Raw genomic sequence first — 14840 nt, 5'->3', positions numbered from 1 at the left:
TGATAACATGCTCTAAAGCAAATCATTTCCGGGGGCCAGCCCCGTGGCTTAGCGGTTAAGTGCGCGCGCTCCACTACTGGCGGCCCGGGTTTGGATCCCAGGCACGCACCGACGCACCGCTTCTCTGGCCATGCTGAGGCCGCGTCCCACATACAGCAACTAGAAGGATGTGCAACTATGACATACAACTATCTACTGGGGCTTCGGGGAGAAAAAGGGGGAAAAAAAAAGGAGGAGGATTGGCAATAGATGTTAGCTCAGGGCCGGTCTTCCTCAGCAAAAAAAAAAAAAAAAGCCAATCATTTCCCTCTCCTGACCCAAGCTTTCCCATCTGTGAAATGGGGATAACTGTGCCGACCTTGCAAGATTATCATAAGGATGAGTGATGATGTTTTAAAAAGAGGAGGCAGTCAGTGCATAGTGAGACCCACCCGGCCCAGTCACCATGGGAGGAAGCTGAGAAACTCACCCTGACTGAACACCTCCCAAGAACCCTAGAAAGGAAGGATTATCAGTCACTTGTTATTGAGAAGGAATGTGAGACTCAAGGAGGTGGAGTGACCGGCCCCAGGTCACAAAGTGAGTTAAGTGGGTGTACTCTTTTTGCTGTGGCAACTGCCCATGCTCTTCCCATGCCCAGTGGCACAATGACACCCCAAGCGACACCCTCTACACTTACTGAGATTCTTCCCAACATAAACAACATCTCCTCCATGAAGCTTGCCCTGATTGCTCTCAAACATTCTCTGCCTAGCAGTTTCTGTTTCAAGGTAGACTGAGATGGAGATTGTTGTGCAGACATTAGGAGATTCTTGAGATCAATACCTGCTTGGGGGAGGGAAGGAAGGAAGCAGGACTGAGCAGAGGAGGAATTTAGCTGTGATGTTGTCACAACAGTGGCCCCCCCCATAGAGAGTGTTAAGCTGGGTTTGACCTTCAGAGTTGTCCAGTGTTGGGATAAGAGGTCTGGGCCTTTGAACAGCTCCCCCCATTACACTGACATTGGAAGTGGGCTGCCCCTGAGGGGTGGGCACTTCCCAGAAAGGGCTGCAAGTTGAGGACCATCATCAGGCAGCACTCCCAGCAGCCTGATGGGGCGGCCATAGGTTGGTTCTTCAGCCCTGAAGGGGATCTTGGTGGCTAACCGCGGCATCCACTGTGTGCCCAACACGGGAGCTGCTCATTCATGTTCATCCCTTCTCCCAGATCCAGATGCAGCCCCTGGCCTTGGAGTAGGGGCAGGGGCTGCAACCCTGGGTTTGAGGCCACACTTGAAGACTCATCCAAGCCTCAGCACCCAAGGAGTCTCCGAGGCCGGCTTGCTCTGAAATTCCCTGCACCCATCCTCGCCTGTGCAGCGGCGTCCAGACGCTGAGCATCTCAGCGTCCGAGCCCAGGAACGCTGCCAGAAATGGCCACATCCCGGCCAAGAGAGGAAGGAGTGTTGGTGACAACTCTGGGCATTCACTTCTCCCTGACTGGCAGGCTCTGGCTGAGCATATCCCATCCATTATCTCATTCACACCCACACCTTCCCTGAGAGCTGGGGTATTTTATAGCCCCATTGATGAACAAGGAAACAGGATCAATGACAGAAGCTGCACACCCCGCCCTAGACATTTCTGGTAGAAAGGGGCTGAGCTCCCAAGACGACAAAATCCAGGAGGCATGACTTTGCCAGGATACTGTTTATATTAACCCTTTGGATATATTTCGCCATTTGCCCTCCAGAGGGATGCTAACTCTCCCCTCCCACCAGCTGCTCTGAGGTTGGCACTGCTTTAACCCTTTCCCTCCCAGAGTCAACACTGGCATGGGCCTGAGTGCTGCTTCCTGCTGGGGGGCCTGGCGATTTGGGTCTTGTGGATGAGCCGCACACCGCCCCGGTCCTCCTCCAGCTTGATGTCCCCCTGCTGCAGGGCCCGCTGGATGGCGTCAGCGAGGGTGTCGAAGGCCAGATCCACATTGCAGTTGCTTTTGGCTGAGGTCTCCATGAAGGCCATGCCCAGGGAGGCGGCCAGTTCCTCTGCCTCCTGAGCCGAGACACAACGGGTGCTCTGCAGGTCACTCTTGTGGCCAACCAGCAGGAAGATTGCCTTGTCGGGGCCCTGAGTGGCCATGACCTCCTGGTGCCAGTCTGGGATGTGTTCAAAGGACTTCCTGTTTGTCACATCAAAGACCAGCAGGACACCCACCATGTTCCGGTAGAAGGACCTGGTGATGCACCTGATAGGGTTGAAGAGTGAATTGGAAGAAGCTTATGCCTTCAAGACACCCCCAGAGGCTGCACACCCCCCCATCCACTGACTGCCTCATACTCCCCATATAGCTCATTTCACACTGTCCTGTGCCTTTGTTCCCCATATCCCGTGTCTGTGTCTCTTCCAAGAGACTGCGTCCTCCACAGTTAGGAAGCAAGTATAAGGTGGTCTTTGTTTCCCCATTCTTTGCCTGCAAACTCCTCCGCATCCTTCAAGGCCAACATAATCTCTCTTCCTTTTATATCTCCCTGACACCTCACTCTGCGTGCTCCCGTGGGCTCTCTCAGCACCCAGCTCATTCACCCCTCCAGCTTTCAATGTCAGATCTTCCCACCCCTCCCCCCAAAGCCTGAATGTTCCTCTAGGGTGGCACCAGGTCTCAGGGGCTTGCCCCCCCCCCCCCCCCCCGCTGTATTGGTAGGTTGAATGACTCAGAGAGAAGGACCAGAGACTAGGTTGACCCCTCTGAGGGGCCCCCATGGCCAGGGGGACAGGCATCAACCCCCTCGATCAGAGGTCCCACCTCCCAGCCCGTGGCCCCCGGGCCCGCACCTGAAGCGCTCCTCGCCCGCGGTGTCCCAGAGCTGCAGCTTGACGCGGGGCCCGGCCGGCAGCTGCAGCGCGCGGCTGTAGAACTCGACGCCGACCGTGGGCGTCGACTCCGCCTCGGGCTCGGGCTCGGGGGTCCGGGGCGCGCCCGCCACGTAGCGCCGCAGCAGCGACGTCTTGCCCACCGCCGCGTCCCCCAGCAGCGCGATCCGGAACTGGTAGCGGCAGCCCCCAGCCTCCATGGCCCCGGCTCGCCTCCCGCCCGCCCCGCGGTCATCGGTCCGGCCCCGCCCCGGGCCCCGGGCCCCGGGCCCGCCCCCGCGCCAGGCGGGCCGCTGAGCGGTCACCGCCGCACGGAGGACTGTGGGGCCCGGGGGAGTTTTCAGCACAGGGGTCACCGGACCCCGAGGAAGCTGGCCAAGTCACTTCCTCTCTCGAAGCCTCAGTTTTCTCCCCTGTGAAATAGGATGATGATAACCTCTCCTGCAGAGGACGAAGAGATGCAACTAGACAACATGGGGAGGAGGACCCTATAGGAGGGGTCGGCAACCAAACGCGCTGGCCCGAGACTACCAGCGCCAGGGCATCCACTTCATTCACTCATGCCTTGGGATTGTTTCTCCCTCCAGCTCCGCTCTCCTGTTAATTCCCCAGTTGGGCCCCTGCTTCGGGACCTGGAGAAAGCTAATGGTGTCTAGGTGCTCTCTCCACACTCAGCTGCCCTTTTCCCGGAGCCCCATGGGCCCTGGCCTGGGGCCTCTTTTTCAACGTTCAGATTCAATGTGCAACAGCCCCCATGGCTTCCTCCGTGCCCGCCGTGGGACTTGGACACTGGGTAGAGGAGGCAGGACAGACAGACAACTGCAATTCCAGAGGGAGTGCAGTTGGCCTGTGTACTGGACAGTAAAATTTATGAGGCCAGATGGTCAGTTCCCTACGTTCTATGGACAGCAACCCTTTGAGAGGGCTGTAGTGAGCCCATTTTAGAGCTGAGGAGACTGAGGCTCAGATGTGTGGCTTGTCTCAGGTCACACAGCAGACCTAGGACTCACATCCTGGTTTGTCTCACTCTTGGTCACCCCGCCGTGAGGCCACAAGAGGTGCCTGCAAATCAAATCCCAAGAGTTGCAGGACATGGTGGTCAGCTCCCACTTGGGTTAGGGGCAAGGGCAAGGAAGGCCTGTCTGCTTCCAAGATCCACTCCCCCCTTCGCCGTCTGGCCTCTGGAAACCCAGGGCATCAAGGCTGCAGTTCTGGCTGGTCCCAAACAGCTCGCTTGTCTATTGGTTTAATCCCACTGTATTGCGCTGTGGGTGGATTTTACCAGTTTAACTTGTTTTGGGAAATTGGAGGTGGGGGAAAATCCTCACTGCTGCAAACCATCATAACATCACATTTCCTCCTCACACAACCTTGTGAGTAGGTGTTGTTATTCTGCCCATTTTTATAGATGAGAAAACTGAGGCTCAGAGAAGTTAAATAACCAGTCCTAGGTCATTCAGCAGGGAAGACTGAGACTAGCTGCCAAGTCCATCCAAGGCCAAAGCCTTGTTTGCTAATTCTGTTTCTGCCAGACAGGCTGGGGATCTGGGAAGGCCCAGGTTTTCTTCTGGCTGACTCAAAACAAATCAATGAGAAGCCATTTTGTCAGGTCTCCACGTAATCGCTGCCATTGGTCACCTGCATGGTAGAGCCTGAAGGGGCCCGAGTCTCTGCTCGCCTCTACCTCCAGGAGTAGGAGAGAGAGGAGCCTGAGAATCCAGGAACCACGAGAAGCCTCAGGAAGGGTGTGTGTGTTCGGGGAGGAATCTCCCTGCCAGCTCTGCCCAAACCAAGAGAGTTGGCCCCGCTCCCACCTGCCCCAATGATTTCTCCGTTGGGATGTTCTCCTCACCTTGCTCAGTTCAGCTGGATAAATATTTTTTGCCTGAGGCCCGGGTGGATGCCCCTAGCCCCTTCTTGACTTCCCACTGCTGCTCTGAGCTCTAACCGTGCTGAGCATCTGTCCTCTTCTCAGCCCTCTGCCAGGAACACTCCTCTTCTGCTCTTCAGACCCCTACTTCAGGCCTCAGGTTAGATCTCCATCCTCAGGAAGTCCCTCACTGACTGGCCAATGAGGTCATAGGCCCTTTGTCCACTGTGATGTCTGTCTCCCTCCTGGGCTCCGGCCCCTTGAGGGCGGGGACCGATGGTTGTATCCTCAGTGCTTGGCACAAAGGAGGAACTCAGTGAATAATGAATGAATGAAAGTGAATAAGTGCTATTAATTAATTCATTCATTCCTTATTCATTCAAATGCAATAGACCTAGGCTCAGGGAGCTACAGGGACAGAGAAGAACTCTTAGAGGAGGTGATGCTGAAACAGCGTCTCAAAGGACAAGCGGGAGCCAGGAGGCCAGGGAGGAAGGGCATTCCAGGCAGAGGCAGCTGGGCAAAGGCAGAGAGGCATGAACCAGCTTGAAATGCAGTTTGAACCCAGCCTTCCCAGAAGCCTCTGTGGTCAGTGCATGTGGGCAGTGTGCACTGTCAGCATCCAGCTCCTTGAACTTCCTCTCCTAGACGCTCCTGCTGTGGGCTGGGGTCATGTGTCTGCCTCTGACTGCACCTGGCACCGGAATCCACATGTCAGCTGACCTTGCCCCAGACTCACTACGTGACCCCGGGGGAGAAGTTATTTCCCCGCCCCAACCGTGCTTTCCCTTCTGCTGAGTGAGGCAAATCACGGAGCCCACTTCACAGGGTGGTTCTGGAGGAACTGTGTAACGCAGCAGGTAAGGTTATGCACATGTGCATTAGACAGATCTAGGGTTTACTGCCACTTACTAGCTATGTGGCCTTGGCCAGATTTTAGTCATTAATTAATTCATTCACTTAGTAATTATTTCAATAAGTGCTGGCCATCTCATATACCAGGCACTTATAGAGCAGTGAAAATGAAGACACAATCCCTGTTCTTGGGGAGCTCACATTGTAATGGGGAAGACAGAAAATGAATACATACCTAATGTGATAACAGGGAGCAGGAAGTGCTATAAATAACAGTCAAGCAGTGCAACGACTTGAAGGGTGGCAGGGTGCTATACAAAATAGGGGGGCGTGAGGAGGTGACGTTTGAACAGAAACCCAGGGGAAGTGAGGGAGTGAGGGAGTGGAGTGGATGTCTGTGATATTCAGGGAGGATAGTTCCAGGCAGGAAGAACAGCAAGCGCACAGGCCCTGAGGTGGGAGCAGGCAAGGGGTTCTCAAGAAGAGCAGAGAGGCTGGGAAGAGGGAGGAAAATGAATGAGGAAGCAAGTGGCAGGCAATGAGAGCAGACAGGAGGAGGAGCCAAATCACACGGGGCTTCAGAGGCCATCACGTGGACTTCAAAGCTTTTACTCCAAATGTGTTGAGGAGTCAGTGATTTGGGGGCAGATGAATTACATGATTTACATTTTTTTCTTGCTTACTTTTTTTTTATATCTTTACTGAGGTATAATTGACACACAAACTACACATATTAAAAACGTACAATATGACGAGCTTTCACATAAGTGTACATCCATGAAACCATTACCACAATCAAGATAATGAACATCCTGGGGCCAGCCCCATGGCCTAGTGGTTAAGTTTGGCATGCTCCGCTTCGGCAACCCGGGTTCAGTTCTCGGGCACGGACCTACACCACTCGTCGGCAGCCGTGCTGTGGCGGCATCCCGCATACAAAATAGAGGAAGATTGGCACAGATGTTAGCTCAGGATGATTCTTCCTCAAGCAAAAAGAGAAAGATTAGCAACAGGTGTTAGCTCAGAGCTAATCTTCCTCAGGAAAAAAAAAAAGATAGTGAACATCTATCACCCCCAAAAGTTTCCCCATGTCCTTTTCTGAGTCTTCTCTCCTGACCCCCCACTCCCAGGCAACCACTAATCAGCTTTCCATCACTAGAGATTAGTTTGCATTTTCTAGAATTGTATAGAAATGAAATCATACGTATGTAGTCTTCAGCTTCTTTCACTCAACAACATTATTTTAAGATTCTCCATTTTGTTGCATGTATGAGGTTTGTTCCTTTTCATAACTGGGTAGTAGTCCACTGTATGAATCTACCACAATTTGTTTATCCAAGCCCCTGTTGAAGGACATTGGGTTGTTTCCAGTCTGGCTATTACAAATAAAACTGCTATGAACATTCATGTTCAAGTCTTTGCGTGGATGTACGCTTTCCTTTCTCTTGGGAAATACCAAGTAGTGCAATGTTGGGTTATACGGTAGGTGCGTGTTTTACTTTTTAAGAAACTGACAAAGTGTTTTCAAAAGTGATTGTACCATTTTACAATTCTGAACACTGTATGAAAGTTCTAGGGGCTCTACTTTCTTGTTATCACTTGATACTCTCAACCTTTTTAATTTTTAGCCATTCCAATGAGTTGGTAATATTATCTCATTGTAGTTTTAATTTGCATCTCCCAAATGACTGATGATGTTGGTCATCATTTCATGTATTTATTTGTCATCTGTTTATCTTCTTCGGTGAGGTGTCTTTCAAATTTTATGCCCACTTTTTTTAATTGAGTGGTTTCACTTTTTATTATTGAGTTTTAAGAATTCTTTATGTTGTAGATACAAGTCCCTTGTTGGATATATGTTTTGCAAATATTTTCTCCCAGTTTGTCTCTTGCCTTTTTTTTTTTTTTTGTGAGGAAGATCAGCCCTGAGCTAACATCCACGCCAATCCTCCTCTTTTTGCTGAGGAAGGCTGGCCCTGGGCTAACATCAGTGCCCATCTTCCTCCACTTTACATGGGATGCCACCACAGCATGGCCTGACAAACAGTGCATTGGTGTGCACCCGGGATCCGAACCCCAGCTGCCAGCAGCAGAGAACGTGCACTTACCGGCTACACCACAGGGCCGGCCCCTGTCTCTTACTTTTTATTTTCCTAATAATGTCATTTAAGATCAAGAGTTTTTAATTTTGATGAAATGTAACTTATTAATTCAACATTGTATTGGAGGTGCTAGCCAGTACTATAAGACAAGAAAAAGAAATAAAAGGCATCCAGATTAGGAAGGAAGAAGTAAACCTGTCTTTATTCACAGACATGTGAAAAATCCTAAAGAACTTACAAAAAAGCTACTAGAACTAATAAGTGAACTAATAAGAACTAATTAGCAAGGTTGCAGGATACAAATCAATATGCAAAAGTTAATTCTTTATCCATATACTAGCAATGACCATTTGGAATTTGAAATTGACAAAAACAATACCATTTATAATAGCATCAAAAATATGAAAAACTTAGGGATAAATTTGACAAACAGGGCCAGCCCCGTGGCTTAGCGGTTAAGCGCGCGTGCTCCACTGCTGGCGGCCTGGGTTCGGATCTCCAGCGCGCACTGACACACTGCTTGTCTGGCCATGCTGAGGCCGTGTCCCACACACAGCAACTAGAAGGATGTGCAGCTATGACATACAACTATCTACTGGGGCTTTGGGGGAAAAATAAATAAATAAAATTGTTTAAAAAAAAATTGACAAACAATATATAAGATGCAAGACCTGTATACTGAAAATTACACAATGTTGAGAGAAATTAAAGATCACCTAAATAATGAAGAGATATACTATCATCATGGATGAGAAGACTCAATATTGTTAAGATGTGGGGGCCAGCCCTGTGGCATAGCAGTTAAGTGCACACGCTCCGCTGCTAGCAGCCTGGGTTTGGATCCCGGGCGTGCACCAATGCACCACTTGTCAGGCCATGCTGTGGCGGCGGCTCACATAAAGTGGAGGAAGATGGGCCCAGATGTTAGCTCAGGGCCAGTCTTCCTCAGCAAAAAGAGGAGGATTGGCATGGATGTTAGCTCAGGGCTGATCTTCCTCACACACACACACACACACACAATATATATAGTTAAGATGTGAATTCTCCCCAAATTAATCTATAGAATCAATGCAACACCAGCCAAATCCCAGTAGGCTTTTTTAAAAAATACAAATTAGCTGATACTAAAATTTACATGGAAATGCAAAGGATTCTGAATAGCTAAAACAATTTTGAAAAATAAGAACATAGTTGTATGACTTATATTACCCTATTTCAAGACATTAAAAAGCTACAGTAGGGCCACCCCGTGGCTTAGCGGTTAAGTGCGCGCGCTCGGCTGCTGGCAGCCCAGGTTCAGATCCCAGGCGTGCACCGACGTACTGCTTCTCCTGCCATGCTGAGGCTGCGTCCCATATACAGCAACTAGAAGGATGTGTAGCTATGACATACAACTATCTACTGGGGCTTTAGGGGAAAAAAATAAATAAATAAAATTAAAAAAAAAAAGCTACAGTAATCAAGACAGTGTAGTTTTGAGTACAGAAACAGACCCCTACACATGATTTTGATCAATCGATTTTTTTTTTTGGTGAGGAAGATCAGCCCTGAGCTAACATCTGATGCCAATCCTCCTTTTTTTTTTCCCCTGAGGAAGACTGGCCCTGAGCTAACATCCGTGCCCATCTTCCTCTACTTTATATGGGATGCCACCACAGCGTGGCTCCACAAGTGGTGCATTGGTGCATGCCCGGGATCCAAACCAGCGAACCCCGGCCTGTCACAGCAAAGCACGTGCACTTAACCGCTTGCACCACCAGGCCGGCCCCCAGGATCAACTGATTTTTGGTCAATTGACTTTTAACAAATGGGCCAAAGCAATTAGGTGGAAAAAGATAATCTTTTCAACAAATGAAGATGGAACAATTAGATAGCCATATGCGATAAATAAATAAACCTTGACTCTTATCTCACACCATACATAAAAATTCACTCAAGATGAATCATAGATCTAAATGCAAGAGCTATAACTATTAAACTTCTGGAAGAAAACATAGGAGAAAATCTTTTTTTTTTTTTAATTTTTTATTTATTTATTTTTTTTTCCCCCAAAGCCCCAGTAGATAGTTGTATGTCATAGCTGCACATCCTTCTAGTTGCTGTTGTATGTCATAGCTGCACATCCTTCTAGTTGCTGTATGTGGGACGCGGGCTCAGTATGGCCGGAGAAGTGTTGCGTTGGTGTGCGCCTGGGATCTGAACCCGGGCCGCCAGCAGCGGAGCGCGTGCACTTAACCGCTAAGCCACGGGGCCGGCCCTAAGGAGAAAATCTTAATGTCTCTGAGTTAGGCAAAGATCTTAAAAATAGGGCATAAAAAGCACAAACTACAAAAGAAAAAAATCAATATATTGGACTTCATCAAAATTAAAAACGTTTGCTCTTTAACATCCTGGCTGGTGTGTTGAGACCAGACTATAGGCAGCAGTGGCAGAATCAAGGAGACTAGTTAGGAGACTCCTGTGATCCTGTGGTTCAGCGATAATGATGGCATCACTGGAGGTGATAAGGAGATTCTTGACACATCTTAAAGGTGGAGAACACAGGATTTGCTGATGGACTGGATGTGGGATGTTAGAGAAAGAGAGTAGTTCAGGGTCACTCCAAGGACCTACTGAGAAGAGGAAGACCAGGTTTGGAGGAGGAGAGGCTGTGTTCTGAGAAGCCTATTTATTAGCCATCCAAGCGTAGATGTCAAGGAAACAGCAGGATATAAGGTCTGGAGCTCAGAAGAAAAGTGGGGCTGGAGAAACACATTTGGAAGTCATCAGAAAGTTTCTTACCGTCCCAGAGTGTGTCGCCATCTCCATAAAATGGGAATAATAGTAGTACCTACTTTTTAAAGTGTATGTAAGGATAAAAATTAACAGTGAAGCACAGAAGAGGTGCTTAATTTCTGACAAGTACTATTTGTTTTTATATTGACACATTGATTCCATGGACAAAACATACACATGGCACAATGATTATGAGTGTGGTCTCTGGGGTGGGCTCCCGGATTCCAGCTATTATATCGCTTGCTAGCTGTGATCCATTCCTCAGTTTCCTTATATCTAAAAAGGGCATAATTATAATACTTATACACAGGGCTATTATGAAAACTAGCTGAGATAATGGAGCATAGTTTACTTAGTAAGCACTCAATAAAGTTATTTATCGATTAGAAAAGAGACAAGCTTTGAACAAATAACGCATTCATCTCATGTGAGTAATCGATCGCCTCTTCCTAAGAAGCCCTCCCCAGGACCACAGAGCCCCTCCTCGAAACCCACTCAGCCGCTGCTCCTCCGCATGCCCAGGGCGGTCTGGGCGGAGCCCCTTCCCAGCTCACAGATTTAATTTCCCGACTTGGAACGTCTTCCCAGAGCCAGCCTTGATGATTCAGCGGTTCAAGTTCTGCGCGCTCCGCTTCAGCGACCCGCTTGGGTTCCCCGGTGGGGAACCACATCAGTCGTCTGTCAGTACCCATGCGTGGCAGCAGCTCCGCAGAAGAACTAGAAGGACTTACAACTAGAATATACAACTATGCATTGGGGCTTTGGGGAGAGAAAAAAATGTCTTCTCAGACTGAACCCCAGAGGGCATGGCGGGTCTGATTCATTTGAGAGCCCAGTGCCCTGTATAGGACATTAACGGAGCGCTGAAAGAAGGCAGATGAGCCTCTTCCGACCCTGAAGAAACTATTTACAGGGTTCCTCCATTGCCTGCGAAAGGGCTCCCGCCTTGCACTTGCGTCGGGCTGGGAGCCGGAGGCACCTCTCCTGGACGGAAGGCGAATGGACTACAACTCCCAGCGGGCTGCGCGACACGCTGCTCCAATTGTCAGGCGCGCCGCGAGGGGCGGGGTCTATATAAACCCCCTCCCGGGCCACGGTCGTCCTTTCGCTCGGCCGCCGTGTTGCTGGTGTGTTATGTTGGATTCGCGGTGTGCTGCGATCCACGACCATCCTCCGCCGTACCCTGCTTTAGCCTCGCTGCCACCGACTCCACACTCGCCGCTGGGGCTGCCTCCGGAGGCTGCGGGATGTTGAGCGTGGCACGGAGGAGCCGGGCCTACCGGTCTGCTGGGACCGAGGTCCAGAAGGCCACGTCGGCCACATGCGCAGTGAGAGGGGCCGGAACCCACGAGGGCAGCGCCCTTCTCCCACCTCGGCCTGCGCAGCCCTGCACTCAGGTGTGACGGGTAAGTAACGCGGGCAGGTGGCCGGGTGCACGGCAGTGTGAGCCTGAAGTGGCTGAATTTGGGGGAGGCCGCGTGGTGGTGTCACCAGACCTTGAATTGAATCTGCCTGTGACAGCTACCTGCTAGGTCATCTTGGGCAAGTGACTTCACCTAAATTTTCAGGCTGCACAACACGTTAAGGAGGTCACCCTGGTGGATATAAGGACAAGGTTTTCTGGAAGATGGGTTTTATAGTCATTCAGACCCTATTTTGAATCCCGGTTCTTTCACTTTCTATATTGATAGGCGACCTTCAGTAAGGGAACTTAATTGATCTAAACCTTATATCTGTAAAATGGGGATGATAAAATGGTGCTGTGAAGATTAAATGAGACAAAACACTGGCACATAGTAAAATAAAGTGGTAACTGGAATCTATGGAATGTCTTTGTTCCCTTTTTTGGTCTCCAGAATGTCCCGGAGATGAATTTCGGTAGGCAGTAACGATGTGCACAGAATTTAGGTGAGTCTGATGGCTGAACAGCACTTGGGTTGGTCCTGTGACCTAGACTGCCCTGTGGCCCTTATCGAAGCTGCAGCTGCTTCCACGTAGCTGCTGTGGTCAAAAAGGAGCCCAAAGTGACAGTTTTCCTTGACGGTCGCCGTTCTGTTTGCTGTAACTGATCTGCAACATTTCGGGAAAAGACAGTTCCCATTGTACCTGCCATTTCTCAGATATAGACAGACCTTTATTAAAATTCATGTTTCCAGAGGCTGACAGAAATGTTCCGTTGATGGGGTCTTGCATTTAGAGTTAACAGAATAAGGCTTTTGAGAATTAACTTGCCAAGACAGTATGGAGGGGCAGATGGGAATCGGTTGGACATCTGTACTGGGAAAATCCAGTGGCAAGTGGTAGATGCTTTGGGTCATTGCCCTCAAAAGCTTAAGGCATCAGTACCTGGACCAAAGAACAGTCAAACCTTTATGCTTCTGAAGACCAGACAAAAGGAACAATAAGATTACTCAGGACAATTTTGCTCTCATCCTAGCTGTGCCAGATGGAGGCTGCAGGATGACTGAAGTTGCTTTCTGGTTAGTGAGGACTCTGGGGTGATGACAGTGATGGAACACAGCAACCTCAGAACAAGGTAGGTTTCTTATGGAGACTTAATTTGAGAGCTACTTGGTGGGTCAGTACAGCATGTTTCCAAGGGCTGTGGCTGGTTGTAGCCATGGGATCTCCAACTGCATGCGAGAGCAACCTGGAGAGACTTTGACAGCTCAGGTCAGCATAATACCTGCAGCTGCCACTCGCCTTTCCTATAATACCTCAGGAGCTGGGCTGGAAGCCTGCTACCCAAGTCCAGGTGTTTCCATTAACTTCCATGTAGATGCATATATTGGATCAACTTTTTGGTTTAGAGCTTTCACACTTTTTTCTGCAGGTTGCCTCAAGTTTCCTGGCAATGTCTGATACTGAAGAATCTGAAGATACCGGCTTGTTGCTGTTGCTGTGCTTTAGAATAAGGTAAAGTTCGATGTTGAAGACAGCCTGACCCTCCGGTTCCCTTTCCCATCGGATCTGAACACTGGTCTTGGTGGTCGTAAAAGGAGGAAAAGTAATGCTGAACCTGGCCTCACGGCGCTTGTAGTCTGGTATAGGGCATGTGGGCTAGTTTCAAACAAGATTGAATTCTCTTTGAACTTGTTTTCTCCTTCCCTATAAAACGAGATAATCTTATGTTTAAAGGGAGGATGTACACGAGGCTCTGGGCAGGGGGTATAGTGATTGCTGGTTAATATTTCTGTATTGTGAGGGGTTTATCAGTGGCTTTCTTGCCTCTTGATTGTGTCCTCCTTTTTTAGATCTGTATCAGGAAGCTGTGTTCATCTGCATGTATGGGTCTACAGAGCTGAGTAAGTTGAATGACCCCCTGAAGCTTTATCACAGCCTCCTTGGAGCTTCAGGTAGTGCTTGACTATTGTGAGCTCTAAGCAGTGCAGTACCTAGATATAAGGCTACTTGGGTCTATGTAAAAAATCTTAGCTTTTTAATATATCATTTACATCTGGCCTTCCCTGTGTGCTATATTTGTTAGCTGCTCATGGCCAGAGAACAAAAGTAAATGTTTCCAGTGTGACTTGGTCTATAGATTTGCCCACTGTAAAGGCCAAGAGCACATTCTGCTGTGAGAATGTAGCAGAGGGGACAGCCCTGTGCTTTTTGGCAACAAAGGTTGGTTGTTGTGAACGTGCTGTAATGGCTTGAGCTCATGCTCCATTATTTGGCGTAACCTTAAATCATGGAGTCTTATCCATCCCTCCCCAGGGAGAATGGGAGACTGATTGGGTAGAAACAGTTCCATCTCGCTCAGGGTATTTTTTTTAGGGTGACTGGTCCAGGATGAAACCTAATCTGAGTGGACATCTATGGATGATAAATGCGGATATGGGACTGAGACCAGCTTTGAGGAAAATGCGTGGGTGGCGTTGATTAACTGGGGCAACACTAACACACTGGCTTATACTTTGTTTTCAGGAGAGAAGTAGTACGAGAAGAGGCAAGCTGAAACACAACACGTTACTTTAGGTGGAAACAGTGACTTTTTTTTTTTTGCTAATGCTGTACCTGGAACATACAGGACCAATAAAAGACTCTCAAAATATGTTTGTGTCAATTTTCTTGATGTCTCTCACATTGTTGGTTTTTCCATATCTAAATACTCCATTAGACCCAAGCTGAATTATAGTCTTAATCTCTTCATTAAAAAGGCTGACCTCTCAAAGACAATATGATCAATTCCATAACTGCAATTATATGTATTTCTTCTTTGTTGAGCCTAAGATTGGTGCTTCCTTAAGAATCTTTGAAGGTTTCTTCTGGTATGCCTCAAGCTCTACCCCCCTCCCCATTCCTCTAGCACAAAACATGATCAGATGCAGATTTCTAGCATAGACCCAGTCTTTTCAGGAGGGTACTAGAGATGACAATGTTTAA

The 14840-nt window shown here is 48.9% G+C and overlaps 1 protein-coding gene, 1 long non-coding RNA gene and 4 other non-coding genes across 7 annotated transcripts; 5 read left to right on the top strand and 1 right to left on the bottom strand.

Moving 5' to 3' along the window:
- Nucleotides 1–300: 300 nt before the first annotated feature.
- Nucleotides 301–3052, bottom strand: RAB42 (RAB42, member RAS oncogene family). Its single transcript, XM_058553427.1, has 2 exons — nt 2814–3052; nt 301–2226 (listed from the first exon to the last, which is right to left on the bottom strand). The coding sequence occupies exons 1-2, from the start codon at nt 3050–3052 to the stop codon at nt 1803–1805; spliced, it is 663 nt and encodes a 220-aa protein (XP_058409410.1). The 3' UTR covers nt 301–1802.
- An 8496-nt stretch (nt 3053–11548) lies between these two features.
- On the top strand, nt 11549–14499 carry LOC131413047 (uncharacterized). Of its 2 annotated transcripts, none has more exons than XR_009221887.1 (4): nt 11549–11860; nt 12892–12990; nt 13288–13759; nt 14382–14499. It is a non-coding gene; the product is annotated as an uncharacterized LOC131413047 (long non-coding RNA). The 2 variants fall into 2 exon arrangements; XR_009221888.1 differs by lacking the exon at nt 11549–11860 and adding an exon at nt 11874–12362.
- On the top strand, nt 12416–12550 carry LOC131413273 (small nucleolar RNA SNORA16B/SNORA16A family). The gene has a single exon (XR_009221935.1). It is a non-coding gene; the product is annotated as a small nucleolar RNA SNORA16B/SNORA16A family (small nucleolar RNA).
- On the top strand, nt 13040–13170 carry LOC131413277 (small nucleolar RNA SNORA44). The gene has a single exon (XR_009221939.1). It is a non-coding gene; the product is annotated as a small nucleolar RNA SNORA44 (small nucleolar RNA).
- On the top strand, nt 13398–13530 carry LOC131413280 (small nucleolar RNA SNORA61). The gene has a single exon (XR_009221942.1). It is a non-coding gene; the product is annotated as a small nucleolar RNA SNORA61 (small nucleolar RNA).
- LOC131413284 (small nucleolar RNA SNORD99) lies at nt 14236–14309 on the top strand. Its single transcript, XR_009221946.1, has one exon. It is a non-coding gene; the product is annotated as a small nucleolar RNA SNORD99 (small nucleolar RNA).
- Nucleotides 14500–14840: the final 341 nt, after the last annotated feature.

Source organism: Diceros bicornis, chromosome 13 (genome assembly GCF_020826845.1).
Source record: "Diceros bicornis minor isolate mBicDic1 chromosome 13, mDicBic1.mat.cur, whole genome shotgun sequence".
Lineage (NCBI taxonomy): Eukaryota > Metazoa > Chordata > Mammalia > Perissodactyla > Rhinocerotidae > Diceros > Diceros bicornis.
Note: the sequence above shows the minus strand (reverse complement) of the source record. Positions and strands in the feature narration are given on the sequence as shown.